Here is a 15,072-nt window from a genome sequence, read left to right as displayed (position 1 = left end):
CAACAAACTGCAGTTTCATTAAGAATATTTTATTTAAGAAATACCTAAAACAATTCATGAAATAAAGTGGCACTTACCCTCTGCTTTCAGGAGAATAAAGCAGTAGGTTGTGATGTTATCATTACCACCTCCTTTCACGAGGGAAAAGCAGAATCACACTGTCATCTGTCTAGTATATCCAGCACCTAGATACAAACTGCATAGAGAAGTTTCTCTACAATACTAATTAACTTTCACATAATTGAAAATGATAGTATTGAGAAAAAAAAACCCTGAAAATGTACATGGTTAGAGAATACATAAGGAGGGAATACTGTAATTTCTCTTACCTCAATGCTTTCTGTCCAAAATACATAAAAAGCTCCTTCCCCAGAGTTTCTACACCAGTGTACACACATCCTTTCAGCAATCTCAGGAAATCCTGACAGGAGGTTTTATTCCCAGTCACAGCATTCTGAAAATAAATTCACACACACACACACACACACACACACACAAAAAAGGTTAAGGAAAGAAACAGTCCTAGAGCCAATATCAAAATTTTGCAGTTATCAATTAATACCCAACTATACAGACAAAATCTGCCACCCTTAATCATACTGAGTACAATCTTATTCCTCCAACCATCCCACTGAAATCAATGGGACTACTTGCAAAGTAAGCTGCTATTCAGTGTAACCAAGGCCATCAAACACTGGCCCATTTTACTCTGCCCTGTTGGTTTCCAGAAAATATTATCCTAGAAAAAAGGTAAGTAATTCATTATTTGTATAAAAACATAATTTGACAGATAAGATGTCACCTTAAATCTCTAACAGACACTTACAGAGTGTCCTGCCAGATCACCAATGCCATTCAGGAGTACTGAGAAGGGTATTTTGTTGAAGAAAGGTTTCAGAGTAGCAGCCGTGTTAGTCTGTATTCGCAAAAAGAAAAGGAGTACTTGTGGCACCTTAGAGACTAACAAATTTATTAGAGCATAAGCTTTCGTGTGAGCTGTAGCTCACGAAAGCTTATGCTCTAATAAATTTGTTAGTCTCTAAGGTGCCACAAGTACTCCTTTTCTTTTTGTTGAAGAAAGTGTGTGATACCATTTTTTGGTATTTTAAAAGCAAAAACCTTTTCAAAATGCCTCTGATTGGAGCCACTGACAGTGCTGATATATGTTCTGTGTACTAGATGAAACTTCTTGTTGTCCAGCAAAAATCTGCATATTGCCCCACAGGAGTACCTTTCTTTTCAAAGATCAGATTTTCAACAGCTAGAAAAAAAAGGTGTTGGGAAGGGAACACTGATGAAGGAATGAAGGGAATGGATCATTTTAAAAGATCGGAGTAAAAAATTCACTACTCACATAGTACGTGTTACTCCATTTATTCAAATGGAGTCATAAGTACTTACACTAATGATTAATTTGGCCTAGGGAACTACTTTTTAGTGACAGCATTCCAGAGCTTATGTTTTGGTGTATGGATCAAGCATTAGCATAACCATACCAGTTTCAAAGCCACCTTTGTAATTCACAAATATCCAGGTCTTCTATCATCATTGTTGCAAAATCTCTAAAGCCAGTGCTACTATGAGAAAATTAACATTTTTCCATTCTTAACAGACAGAAGCCCCAGTGAACAGTTATGACACAGGTCTGAGGCAAATCTTCAAGTCTGTATAAAGAATACACAATTAGAGCTACATTTTGCTGCCTTACATGACTAGCTATTTTGTCAGTCTGATACAATTGCTCCTTATTAACAAAAAAATATTCTGTTAAAGCAATTAACATTTTTAGTTGATTTTTAGCTGACATTTTTAGTCAATTCATTTGCCATACTATTTTAAAATCATTTCTCTATTTTTGAGATATGTACAGAAGTGTCAAAATTATGAGTTATTAACAGGACCAAGACTGTTATTTCTCACTATCTTTTCCTTTTGAATAACTTTGTGAAATAACTAAGTTATATATAGATTATCCAGTAACTTAGTATTCCTAATTATAAAAGTACCTATTCAGTCAAAATAAGTTGGATAGCCCATTGTTTATTATATTCAATATCACTTTGCCTGTTGACAAAGGGAAAAGAAAAAAAGAAAATGTATGAGCCTTTGCCTATGAGACTGTTGAATCAGTCTCAAGGTGTGATTTTTAAAACATTATATTTAAGCCTACGCAAATCCCTGTATAGATACTTATTTGGAGATATGCAAAGTTAATTATAGCTTATCTTAAGTCAATTAGCAATCAGTTTCACCAGAACAAGAGTTTCCACACAAAAAAAAAAGGTTCAATTATATGGGTTTTTTAAAGGATTTAAATTAAACCATTTCAACTTCTGTGTTTAGATAAGGCCTTCCATTCTTCCCAAAGCAGAGGCCCTTTATGCCCCACTTAAGTCCTTACATGGGCCATGAAGCAGAGGACCATCACAAGGACTACGTGGAGAACAGACCTTGTGATGGTCCTCTGCCCAGAGGGAAAATTCATCCTGAGATGAATTTCACCAGCTGAGAATATGACTGTTACTACTTTTGCCCTTTGCTAAACTCATGAAAACATAATTTATTCAAAAAGTAAAAATACTATTTAAGTTCTAAAACCAGAAGGTTATAAGAATTAATTGATTACATGAGCTCCTGCACTACATTCTTTTTAAAGTTGTGGGCAAGAGCACTGCTGTGGAACCTTAATACAGAGTTATGGCAAAACATTAATCTGTGTGTAGGCTTACATATCAGACATAAGAAAAAATCCTTCTGTGACTTTACCGTTGCTTAGAACATAAGGGAAGCACCAAGTTTGCCACACTTGTGCAGAAACTGACAAAAAAACCCAACTCAGCAATCAGGAATGGAGTACTGAATCTTCACATCTCATTAACCAGACCTGCTCATGTATATTTTAACATCTTTTTCTACAAAAAAAATCCCACAAGCCCCACAAGTTGTATGCTGTTGAATAGTTTTATATTGGCAACAAAAATGGGTAAAAATTAGCAGAGATATTACATACTGAGTACGTGGAAAGCAGATACCCCATTCTTTATTTGGTTAAATATATGCTCATTCATAAGCCGAATATTTTTGGTAAAAAAATGATGCATCAAAGAGCAGGGGTCAGTTTATAAATGGGTCTACACCAAAATTTGATCATTTTAATCTAATATCTAATACACTGTCATTTTGTTTACTTGGAGCGTCTGCAAGCATGGAGCCCCTCAGCTCTCTGTGGCCGCGGTTCACCATTCCCAGCCAATGGGAGCTGTGGGAAGTGCACCCACTTCCCGCAGCTCCCACTGGCTGGGAACGACAAACTGTGGCCACAGGGAGCTGAGGGGCTCCATGCCTGCAGATGCTCCAAGTAAACAAAATGTTCCGACCCACCAGTGGCTTACCCTGACGGGTTGGGAGCCAAAGTTTGCTGACCTATTTACTAATGCCAATACTGCAGCCTTGTAAAGTTGCAAAGGCTTTGTTTAGTGGACTAGATTGGCTTGAAAGAAATACTAAAAGAGCAGTGCTGCAGATCTGCATAACATTTGACCCATGTATTTCACAAAATGCTATGCCTTACAAGCCAATCAGAAAAATACAATGAACGATAGTACTATAGCATTGGTGTCAGTCCGCTACTGTGTAATTTGATCTCTTCATGCATTTCTACCAATGGACCTAATAAGACTCAAGCCAATATGAAAATATAATGTGTAGAATTGATGGAATTGCTAATAAAATTGAAATAGCCTGTTAGCCCCACAGACATGCCAATCTACCAGGCTGCTTTGAAATAAACAAAGAACAATAATAATTTGACAGTGATAAAGCAGGTGGCATTCCTATATAAAGTCCTACAAAATCTATAACTACAATAATTATCTATTTTCATACTAGTATTTAAAATGAACAATGGTGAGATCAAAAGAAAAAGGTCTGCTTATCACACAGCATTCAAATGTAAAGCTATTGAACATGCAGAGGCAAACAATAATTGCACCGCTGCTCGTGAATTCTGTGTCAATGAGAAGCAAGTAAGAGAATGGCGAAAAAATAAAACACCAAAAGACATGCCAAGAAGCAAGAAAAAATGTCCAACGAGGTGCACTTCATTTCCTGAGCTAGAGAAAGATCTCAATAATTGGGTTTTTGAATGTCGACAAAATGGATACATTGTCACTAGAACTGGAATTTGTCTGCATGCTCTGCAAATGTCAAACGATGACAAATACAAATCAGTAAAGTCATCAATGTTTGTTGCATTAGCGGGTTAGTGTACTCGCTTTGTGAACCATCATGGTCCGTCTTCGTCAGCGAACAAAGATAGCGCAACAGCTGCCAAGAGATCTGGGAGAAAAAAAAATTGAATCTTTCCAAAGGTTTATTATAAAATATCAAAAAGAATATGCATTTGAATTGGCACAAATAGGAAATATGGACGAAACACCAATGACATTCGATCTCCTGAGCAACAGAACGGTAAACAGTGTTGGTGAAAAAAATAGCTTTAATTAAAACCACTGGCCATGAAAAAAATCCATTCTACAGTGCTTTTATCATGTTTGGCAAATGGATCAAAGCTTCCTCCTGTTATTATTAAAAGACACAAAATTTTCTGCTGATGTCATTGTATGTGCACACGAAAAGGGATGGATGGATGAAAGTGGGACTATTGAATGGCTAGAAAAAGTGTGGAATAAGAGACCAGGAGCACTTTTCAAGAAACCTGCAATGCTCATTTGGGATATGTTCAGGGCACACAAGATGGATGAGGTGAAAAATGTGGCCAAAAGTATGAAAACTACTTTGGCTGTAATACCTGGAGGCTTAACTTCAGTTCTACAACTGCTTGATGTCTGCCTGAACAAACCCTTTAAAAACAGGCTACGCAAAATGTGGTATGAATGGATGTGCTTAGGCATGGCGAAGTTGACAAAAAGCGGGAACCTTATGAAGCCTGAAATCAATCTGGTGGCCCAGTGGATCAAGGACGCGTGGGTGTCCATTCCCTCAGAAATGATAGAAAAATCATTTAGGAAATGCTGTATCAGCAATGCAGTCAATGGATCAGAAGATACCATATTTGATGATGACACAACAGAGGCTGATGATGAGAGGGAATCAGAGTCTGAAAACGACACGGCCGACATCTACGATGACAATGCAGGTACAGCTGTGACCAAAGCTGAGTTTAATGAACTGTTTGGTGAATCAGAGACTGATTCAGACTTTGAAGGATTTTAAGCTTTTTTAAACTCTCATATTGTTCTAAGTTACTTGTTTTAAATATCCATTTACTGATTTTAAATATTGACTGTAATTTTGAAGGGGAATACATATTTGTTCTGTTATTATTAGAACAGCAGGTTTTTCATTAGATTACATTAAAATAATTCTAGCAAAACTTTTGAGTGTTTCTTGTGATGCCAGCTTTTAAAATATAGCAGGGGTCAGAAAACTTTGGCTCCCGGCCCGTCAGGGTAAGCCGCTGGTAGGTCGGGACGTTTTGTTTACCTGGAGCGTTCTGCCTGTGAATGCGCCAGGTAAACAAAACGTCCAGGCCCGCTAGCGGCTTACCCTAACGGGCCAGGAGCCAAAGTTTGCCAACCCCTGAAATATAGGGTTGGCTTATGAAAGGGTCATACAGTTTTTGCTATTTTTACCTAACCATCGTGGGGGGTCGGATTATAAACGAATAGGCTAATGAATGAGTATATATGGTAGTTTGTCTAGTTAATGTGTTTTTTTAAAAAAACTAAGTAATTCTGGAAGTAAAAATTCCTTTTCTTTGGGCTAATGTGTATCATTCTCCTTCTAGGCTTTATATTGTACACTTCTGAACCCTATATAATTAAAAAGCAACCAATGCCAGCAACAACTTCTACGATTTTCCTTGTAGGTTTCCTGAACTCAAATGATATTAAAACAATTGCCATCTTTTTCATTAGACAAAAAAGTGACTTGAAAAGATTTCCTTCATTATTTCCTACACGGGTTCATGTTTCTCCTGCTCTCTCTCTTCAAATTCATCAGATTTGCTGTGGCTGATTTATTATATTGATGACAAGAATATATTATGGTACACTGATTAAAAAAAAATATATGTGAAAAATCTCAAACAACTGCCAGAAACCTCTGCTGTAGTTAACTCTGCAATGATTTTTGCAGAAGCAAAGTATGTCAGCTACACTAATGATCTTGCTTGAAGTTCAGATCAGTCAGGCACATTTTATCATCCCCAAAACTACAAGAGAATTTTTACAAATCTAGTAAAGCTCTCTTGCATTCTTTCAAAGCTTAAAAGGAATGTCAACTGCATCACTTGTATGGGTGTAAAACCTTTATATCAGATACAGCACAGTATTACAACAAATGCCTTCTCAACATTTATTTAAAATTAAGTCCACTTAATCTGGTTTCCTAGCATTAAACAGAGAAGGTATAGTTTTCAAAAGTGACTAAGTGGCTTAGGAGCCTGACGTTCATTTTTAAAGGATTTAGGTACATAGGGCAAGATTTTGAAAAGTATTTAGGTACCTAAAGATGCAGATAGGCACCTAGTGGAATTTTCAAAAAACACCTAGGAATGTAATTCCCACTGAAATAATTTTAATGGGCCATCAGGGGTATAGGCACTTTTTAAAACCTCACTAGAGCCTCTCTGCATCTTCAGGTGCCCGAACTCTTTTAAGAATCTGGCCCTTTAAGTGCCTAACTCTCTTTTGAAAATGAACATGTACTTTTGAAAACTTTACCCTGACTGTATTTAGTGGGGAAGCAGCGAAAGAATTAGTCCTTGTATCAGCCTACTTGAAAGATGACAATGTTGCAATGCTTTTTCTTTTCTGTGCCCAAAGACAGATGGAGGGCGCTATTAAAACAATTCCTGTTTGGAGGAGCCATAGAGAAGATTTACACTTGGGGGATGAATTTAGCCGTATAGAGTGGAAATCTGTCAACTTCATGAAAAAACTCGCACAGATACAGACAGACATCATCTTCCTCTCCAAATGCAAACAGATGGACATCATACCGAAAGGACTGAAGGTAAAAAATCCATTACAATCTACATACCACACAGACTATGCTGACAGCTTGTGCCACACACTCTCAAGGAAACTGCGGAACCACCTGATCAACATCCTCTACAGCAAACAGGGAAAGATTAAGAATGAGCTCTCAAAACTGGATACTCTCATAAAGAGCCAACCTTCCACACAAACTTCCTCGTGGCTGGACTTTACAAAAACTAGACAAGCCATTTACAAAACACACTTTGCTTCTCTACAAAAGAAAAAGGACACTAAGCTATCTAAACTACTATATGCCACAAGGGGCCACAACAATGGTTCCCATAACCCACCCAGCAATATTGTTAATCTATCCAACTATACTCTTAGCCCAGCAGAAGAATCTGTCCTATCTCGGGGCCTCTCCTTTTGCCCCTCCACCCCCACGAACATGATACAGTTCTGTGGTGACCTAGAATCCTATTTTCGACGTCTCAGACTCAAGGAATATTTCCAACACACCTCTGACCAACATATTAACCCACAGAGACCTTCCTGCCAACACTACAAAAAGAAGGATTCTGGGTGGACTCCTCCTGAAGGTCGAAACAGCAGCCTGGATTTCTACATAGACTGCTTCCGCCGACGTGCACGAGCTGAAATTGTGGAAAAGCAGCATCGCTTACCCCATAACCTCAGCCATGCAGAACACAGTGCCATCCACAGCCTCAGAAACAACTCTGACATCATAATCAAAAAGGCTGACAAAGGAGGTGCTGTCGTCATCATGAATAGGTCGGAGTATGAACAAGAGGCTACTAAGCAGCTCTCCAACACCACTTTCTACAAGCCATTACCCTCTGATCCCACTGAGAGTTACCAAAAGAAACTACAGCATTTGCTCAAGAAACTCCCTGAAAAAGCACAAGAACAAATCCGCACAGACACACCCTTGGAGCCCCGACCTGGGGTATTCTATCTGCTACCCAAGATCCATAAACCTGGAAATCCTGGACGCCCCATCATCTCAGGCATTGGCACCCTGACAGCAGGATTGTCTGGCTATGTAGACTCCCTCCTCAGGCCCTTCGTTACCAGCACTCCCAGCTATCTTCGAGACACCACCGATTTCCTGAGGAAACTACAGTCCATTGGTGATCTTCCTAAAAACACCATCCTAGCCACTATGGATGTAGAAGCCCTCTACACCAATATTCCACACAAAGATGGACTACAAGCCGTCAGGAACAGTATCCCCGATACTGTCACGGCTAACCTGGTGGCAGAACTTTGTGACTTTGTCCTGACCCATAACTATTTCACATTTGGTGACAATGTATCAAATCAGCGGCACTGCAATGGGTACCCGCATGGCCCCACAGTATGCCAACATTTTTATGGCTGACTTAGAACAACGCTTCCTCAGCTCTCGTCCCCTAATGCCCCTACTCTACTTGCGCTACATTGATGACATCTTCATCATCTGGACCCATGGAAAAGAAGCTCTTGAGGAATTCCACCATGCTTTCAACAATTTCCATCCCACCATCAACCTCAGCCTGGACCAGTCCACACAAGAGATCCACTTCCTGGACACTACGGTGCTAATAAGCGATGGTCACATAAACACCACCCTATATCGGAAACCTACTGACCGCTATTCCTACCTACATGCCTCTAGCTTTCATCCAGATCATACCACTCGATCCATTGTCTACAGCCAAGCGCTACGATATAACCGCATTTGCTCCAACCCCTCAGACAGAGACAAACACCTACAAGATCTCTATCATGCATTCCTACAACTACAATACCCACCTGCTGAAGTGAAGAAACAGACTGACAGAGCCAGAAGAGTACCCAGAAGTCACCTACTACAGGACAGGCCCAACAAAGAAAATAACAGAACGCCACTAGCCATCACCTTCAGCCCCCAACTAAAACCTCTCCAACGCATCATCAAGGATCTACAACCTATCCTGAAGGACGAGCCATCGCTCTCTCAGATCTTGGGAGACAGACCAGTCCTTGCTTACAGACAGCCCCCCAATCTGAAGCAAATACTCACCAGGAACCACACACCACACAACAGAACCACTAACCCAGGAACCTATCCTTGCAACAAAGCCCGTTGCCAACTCTGTCCACATATCTATTCAGGGGATACCATCATAGGGCCTAATCACATCAGCCACACTATCAGAGGCTCGTTCACCTGCGCATCTACCAATGTGATAGATGCCATCATGTGCCAGCAATGCCCCTCTGCCATGTACATTGGCCAAACTGGACAGTCTCTACGTAAGAGAATGAATGGACACAAATCAGACGTCAAGAATTATAACATTCAAAAACCAGTTGGAGAACACTTCAATCTCTCTGGTCACTCGATCACAGACCTAAGAGTGGCTATACTTCAACAAAAAAGCTTCAAAAACAGACTCCAACGAGAGACTGCTGAATTGGAATTAATTTGCAAACTGGATACAATTAACTTAGGCTTGAATAGAGCCTGGGAATGGATGAGTCATTACACAAAGTAAAACTATTTCCCCATGGTATTTCTCCCTCCCACCCCACCCCCCACTGTTCCTCTGATATTCTTGTTAACTGCTGGAATTAGCCTACCTTGCTTGTCACCATGGAAGGTTTTCCTCCTTTCCCCCCCCTGCTGTTGGTGATGGCTTATCTTAAGTGATCACTCTCCTTACAGTGTGTATGATAAACCCATTGTTTCATGTTCTCTGTGTGTGTGTGTATATAAATCTCTCCTCTGTTTTTTCCACCAAATGCATCCGATGAAGTGAGCTGTAGCTCACGAAAGCTTATGCTCTAATAAATTTGTTAGTCTCTAAGGTGCCACAAGTACTCCTTTTCTTTTTGCGAATACAGACTAACACGGCTGCTACTCTGAAACTTGGGGGATGAAATCAGTCTTTCTTGCATAAGCACCATAGATTCTCCTCAAGTGCCAGGGAGCAGCACGTCCTGCACCTTGCAACAAGGCTCAGCATTCCTTGACACAATTCAGAAACTTGTGTACAGTTGTGTACGTTATGTGTCGTAAAATGCCCAGCGCTTGGGCTCGGCGCTGGAAAGAGTCAAAGGAAGTCAATGAGGACACTGAAAAGCGCCAGAGCCATGCACCAGGGCAGCAAGGGACAGCCTCTCCCGCTGTACTTTATTTACATAGGGGGCCGGAGGGATTGGCAAGAGCTCGCCCCGCACGTCTATAAACATCGCGTCGCTCCCCCTTTTAGCTGCTCCCACGATGCGGGGCTCAGCCGGGGGTCGCCCCCACCAGCCCCCTTTGCACCCTGGCGTGGGGTTGCCGCCTCCCGCGTGGGGGGCCGAGCAGCTGTCCCGCCCCTCCCGCTCTAGGGCAGCTGTTACCGTCTGGCGCACGCCGCCCGAGCTGCTCCCGCCGCAGCCGCTGCTCGCCCCGGTGCAGGCGGCGGGGCCCGGGGCCGCGGGCCGGGCCGGCAGCAGCGCGCGGCCCCGCACGCCCCGCACTGCCTGGCCCCGGCGCACCCGGGCCCGGATCCTCTCCCCGTGCAGGGCGCAGCCGGGACCTTCCACCATCCCGGAGCCGCTCAAATCTCCCGCTCGGTGGCTGCCCCGCCCCTGTCTCCGCAGCGCCCCGCAGGCGGCGGAGGAGGGCCGCGGCCTAGGACTGGGGCGGGGGCGGGGCCAAGCTGGGCGCCCGCCCGCCCCCTCTGTGGCCAGGAGCTAGAGGGGACTCACGCAGCCGCATCCCCTGTCTGTGTTAGGGAACGGCCCAACTTTCTACTTGCCCCAGGCCAAACACCCTCGCCCCGCCCCTCCTCCGCGTCCCCACCCCCTGCTCACTCCATGCCCCCCCCCGCTCTCACGCCGCCCACCCCCTCCCTCGTGCTCATCAGGGCCCGATTAAGTTTTTGTGGACCTGGCACTAAACATATTTGTGGGCCCCCAAGGAGTAGGATGGGCAGTCTCCAGCATGGAGGGCGGGCTGGGGGGCAGTGAGGCAGGGCGTGGCGGGAACAGCCCGGCTCTGGGCAGCCGAGCAGGAGGGCACTGTTTACAAACCAGCAGCCCCCAGCCACCCACTGGCCTGCCCCTCCCTGTGCTGCCAGCAGGCCCCTTCCCCTTGAGGACAGGCAAGCACCCCCACTGCCCCCCTGCCCAGTGCCCCACCCTTATGCCCAGCGCCCCCTGGCCCAGAGACCTCCACCACAGAGCTCTATGCCCAGCCCACACCCCTCCCAGAGACCTCCCCGACACTGGCCTCCCACCACGACTGCACAGCACCTTGCACATCGCACCGCTCGCCCAGCACCCCCCACCCATAGACCTCCCCACTGCCCACCACCTTCCTCACAGTCCCACCACCACAGCCGCACAGTACCCCATATTCCTGAGGGGACTCTGCACCAAAAAATTAAAAATTCGGTGCGCAATATTTTAAAATTCTGCAAATTTTATGTGTCAATAAATAAATGTGGAGGCTGCAACATGGCAGTGGGGAGCACAGGCTACTGGTTGCATGGAGGTGGGAGATTACCCTGCAGCCTCTCCCCACCCCACTCTGGGACAGGGATTCAGCAGTGAGGCTACACCTGACCCTGACATAGTGCAAGGGCCAGGCCTGCACCAGAAACACCCTGGGGCCCTGCCCCCCTGTGCCAGGTGCACTAGGTGTGGTTGAACAGTCTCAGGCTGGCAGCAAGATCCAAGTACAGAGAGACTTAGTGTGGGGGGATCCAGGTCAGGGTAAGAGAGTTCTCTGTGGGGTAATCTGGATGCGGGTGGCTCAGTGGGAGATCTGGATGCACAGAAGCTCATGGGGGGGGAGGTTCCACGTGCAGGGGCAATGGGACTCTGCAGGGGATCCAGGTGAAGGTGTTTTGGGCTCAGAAGGGGAGGTCTAGGATGGTGCAGGGGAAGAAGGGTTCAGCTTTCCTGCTGGGGGATTGGGCTAGCTGGGGCCCCTTCTGGCACCATGGTAAACCAGGTATTGATTTTCATGGGGCAGGGTATTGGGGTGCTAGGGTAGGTGAGGGCTCTACCTTGGGGTGCGGACTCTAGGGTGGAGCTGGGGATGAGGGGTTTGTGTGTAGGAGGCGGTTGGGGTGCAGGGAGGTGAGGGCTCCACCTGGGGATGTGGGTTCTGGGGTGGGGCTGAGGATGAGAGGGTTGGAATGCAGGAGGGGGGTCCGGTCTAGAGCTGAGAGATTCAGATGGCAGGAGGGGGATCAGGTCTGGGGCAGGGGGGTGAGGGCTCCAGCTGGGGGTGCACGCTCTGGGGTGGGGCTGGGGATGAGGGGTTTGGGGTGCAGGAGAGTGCTCCTGGCTAGGACTGAGGGGCTCAGAGGGTGGGAGGGGGATCAGGGCTGGGGCAGGGAGGGTTGGGCATGGAGAGGGGGCCAGGGTTGCAGGCTGCAGGTGGTGATAACTGGAAGCAGCAGCATGTCCCCTTCTGGCTCCTACATGGAGGCATAGTCAGGTGGCTCTGCGTGCTGCCCCATCTGCAGGCACCACCCCCGCAGCTCCCATTGTCCATGGTTCCCAGCCAATGGGAACTGCAGAGCCAGTGCTTGGGGAGGGGCAGCATGCAGAGCCCTCTAGTTACCCCATGCGTAGGAGCCGGAGGGGTGACATGTTGCTGACATGAAGCCATGGCAGGCAGGGAGCCTTCTTTAGCCCTGCTGCGCTGCCGACCAGACTTTTAACCACCCAGTCAGCGGTGCTGATTGGAGCCACCAGGGTCCCTTTTTGAATGGGCATTCCAGTCTAAAACCGGACACCTGGCAACCCTAATCTTTGTGCAATGGTCAAAGATGGCTTCCTTCCCTGGATCTGAGCACAGGGACCAAATGGAATCCCTATCCCTCCATCCCTATCACCCATGAAGGGGCCTAATAGGCTTCAACCCCAAACCTGAGCCTAACCCAGTCTGCATACCCTCAGCCCCAGCTGGAATCTAGGCCAGCGTCCAAATGTCTTAAATGCTCTGTGTCTGTAAAGGAACAAACCAAAATGCAGGATCTGAATTTCCCATCACCAGAACTTCATGTCAGCCAGCATCCAACTTTTGGGTCTTGGCCCCCATCAGTATGAGAAAAGGTAGAAACTGTAGTGGGACATGGTGAGGAAGGCGCATCCATACAGGCATTTTGCTGATCTATCACAATGAAAGCTTCCAGAAAAAAGGACTGGAGCTACTGACCTAACACATCATTTCTTTGCCCCCTCCCCCCAATCCTGTGGCTCTCTCATGAATTCTTTCCTATTTTCATTGTAATGGTGTATCCTAAATAATGATTCCCAGATATTATCACACAAATCCCTGAATGGTTACATAAGCATTGCTATTGCACGTGTTTATCCACACAATCTCAGGGCCCTCTGAAAAGAAGATGAGACACCTGCATGGAAAGGCGAATTTCATAGCCAAATCAAGAGTGTTGACAGGCAAACTTTAAATGTGTATTTTTTAAAAAAAAATCCCTGGCAATCTCATGATCATCTCACATATGTTTTAATAATCACTAAGGGAAAATATACTTTAGAAACTATTAACATGATTTGGACTGTATGTGACCTGGCACAAGAACCGGGAACAGAACTAAAGAATTCTGATTTCTAGTCCTCTATGCTAAACACAAGGCAACACTGCTCATGCATTTGTGCATACCTTAGGAGACTTGTTGACCCTCTCCACACCCCTGCATATTCCTATAATTTTCTAAGGATGCTTGAATAAATTACTAAGTACAGTACTTTCCAAAAGAAGCAGGTCAGAAAAGATAGCATATGGATAACTTTGTTATGCTGTCTGTTTTCTTTTACTTCAAGGTTACGTAGCCATTGTAGGCAGCATTATATCATAGTCAGATATTATACAAAGCCCAACTAAAGATAAAAAATATCCCCTATAAATAAATCATACAACATGTTGCCCAGAAAATTAAAAAGTGTATGATGTTGTATACATAGCTATGTATATCTATAGTTGGTTGTTTAATAAACATGCTAATTCAGAAACTATTGAGATTAATTTCTACTTGAAAAAACAAGGCTTGACAAATTGCCAATTATTGACCAAAGAATTAAACTCACTAGCCAGAGGAAGCAACCACCAATGTTCAATGTGTGAATCTCAACCACACCCCCCCCCCCCCCCCGCTCCCGCCCTCCTCTCTCTCTCTGTTTTCCATGCACCCTACTTTGGGGCTCCAGCCAAGATTTACACACAAAAAAAAGTTGGGTTCCTAAATTCATATTCAAGCATCTTAAAAAATATTGAGACCAGCAGCTCCCATTTACTTGCTAATCAAAATGTAATTCCCCCCACCCTGAACAAATAGTTTATGATTAGACATTTTATAAATGGCACTAACTATCCTGTTATGACATGTTACAACAGATCAGGTTTTAACTGTCACATCCAATTACAGGGGAAGTAGGTGTATCCATGGCTTCAATAAAAAACATTTAATAAGGATATCTTTACTTTCTTACTCTTCTCACATACACTAATTAATTTTATTTTAACAAGGTGATCTGTAGTGACCCTCCCTTCACATATACTTTAATTCCCTTTCTAATTGAACACTAGATGTATCCAAACCATTATTAGTGAGTATTATATTATTTGGTGATACTTTGTAAACAGTTTGGAGTTTGTTCTCATTAATAGAAACATTTAAGGATACAAATACCTTAAAGGAAAGGGATGTAATAAAAAGCACTGCATCAGACGCTGAGTTTAAAACAAAGGCTAAATATTGAACTTTGAAAATCTCTGTGTTTTTGTTCTACGGTGAAAAGTACAAGTACATCAATGACAGCAGTTTTACAAACAACAGCAGCTGAGCAAAAATACTAGTCATACAATTTTCTAATTACGCTGGAGGTGTAGTGAAGATCAAACATGTAAAACTGTTTGTGTTTTACTGGGTGATAAGTAGAATCATCCTAGCTGCTGTGATAACTGCAATACTTTTGAATGTTAGGAAATTCAAAATTGTGGTCCTCAAGTGTTAACCATGTACTTGCCATTTACTTGGGCTACAGAGGGGGGGTATTT

General features: G+C 44.0%; 1 protein-coding gene across 5 annotated transcripts in view; it reads right to left on the bottom strand.

The window, feature by feature from the left end:
• The window catches only part of NEIL3 (nei like DNA glycosylase 3), a 44,879-nt gene extending 34,150 nt beyond the window's left edge, over nucleotides 1-10,729 (bottom strand). The window contains exons 1-2 of one of the 5 annotated variants that reach the window (XM_043513492.1): nucleotides 10,395-10,729; nucleotides 330-454 (exon numbers count right to left, since the gene is read on the bottom strand). In XM_043513492.1, coding sequence (XP_043369427.1) covers nucleotides 330-454; nucleotides 10,395-10,583 — 314 coding nt within the window. In that variant the 5' untranslated portion in view covers nucleotides 10,584-10,729. Of the gene's footprint in view, nucleotides 1-77; nucleotides 197-329; nucleotides 455-10,394 lie in introns of those variants that run through there. The other 4 variants (XM_043513493.1, XM_038399552.2, XM_043513495.1 and 1 more) reach the window with 4 other exon arrangements.
• Between the last annotated feature and the right edge of the window lie 4,343 nt (nucleotides 10,730-15,072).

Source organism: Dermochelys coriacea, chromosome 4, assembly GCF_009764565.3.
Source record: "Dermochelys coriacea isolate rDerCor1 chromosome 4, rDerCor1.pri.v4, whole genome shotgun sequence".
Classification (NCBI taxonomy): domain Eukaryota; kingdom Metazoa; phylum Chordata; order Testudines; family Dermochelyidae; genus Dermochelys; species Dermochelys coriacea.
The sequence above is the reverse complement of the archived record's forward strand: the minus strand, read 5'-3'. Positions and strand labels throughout refer to the sequence as shown.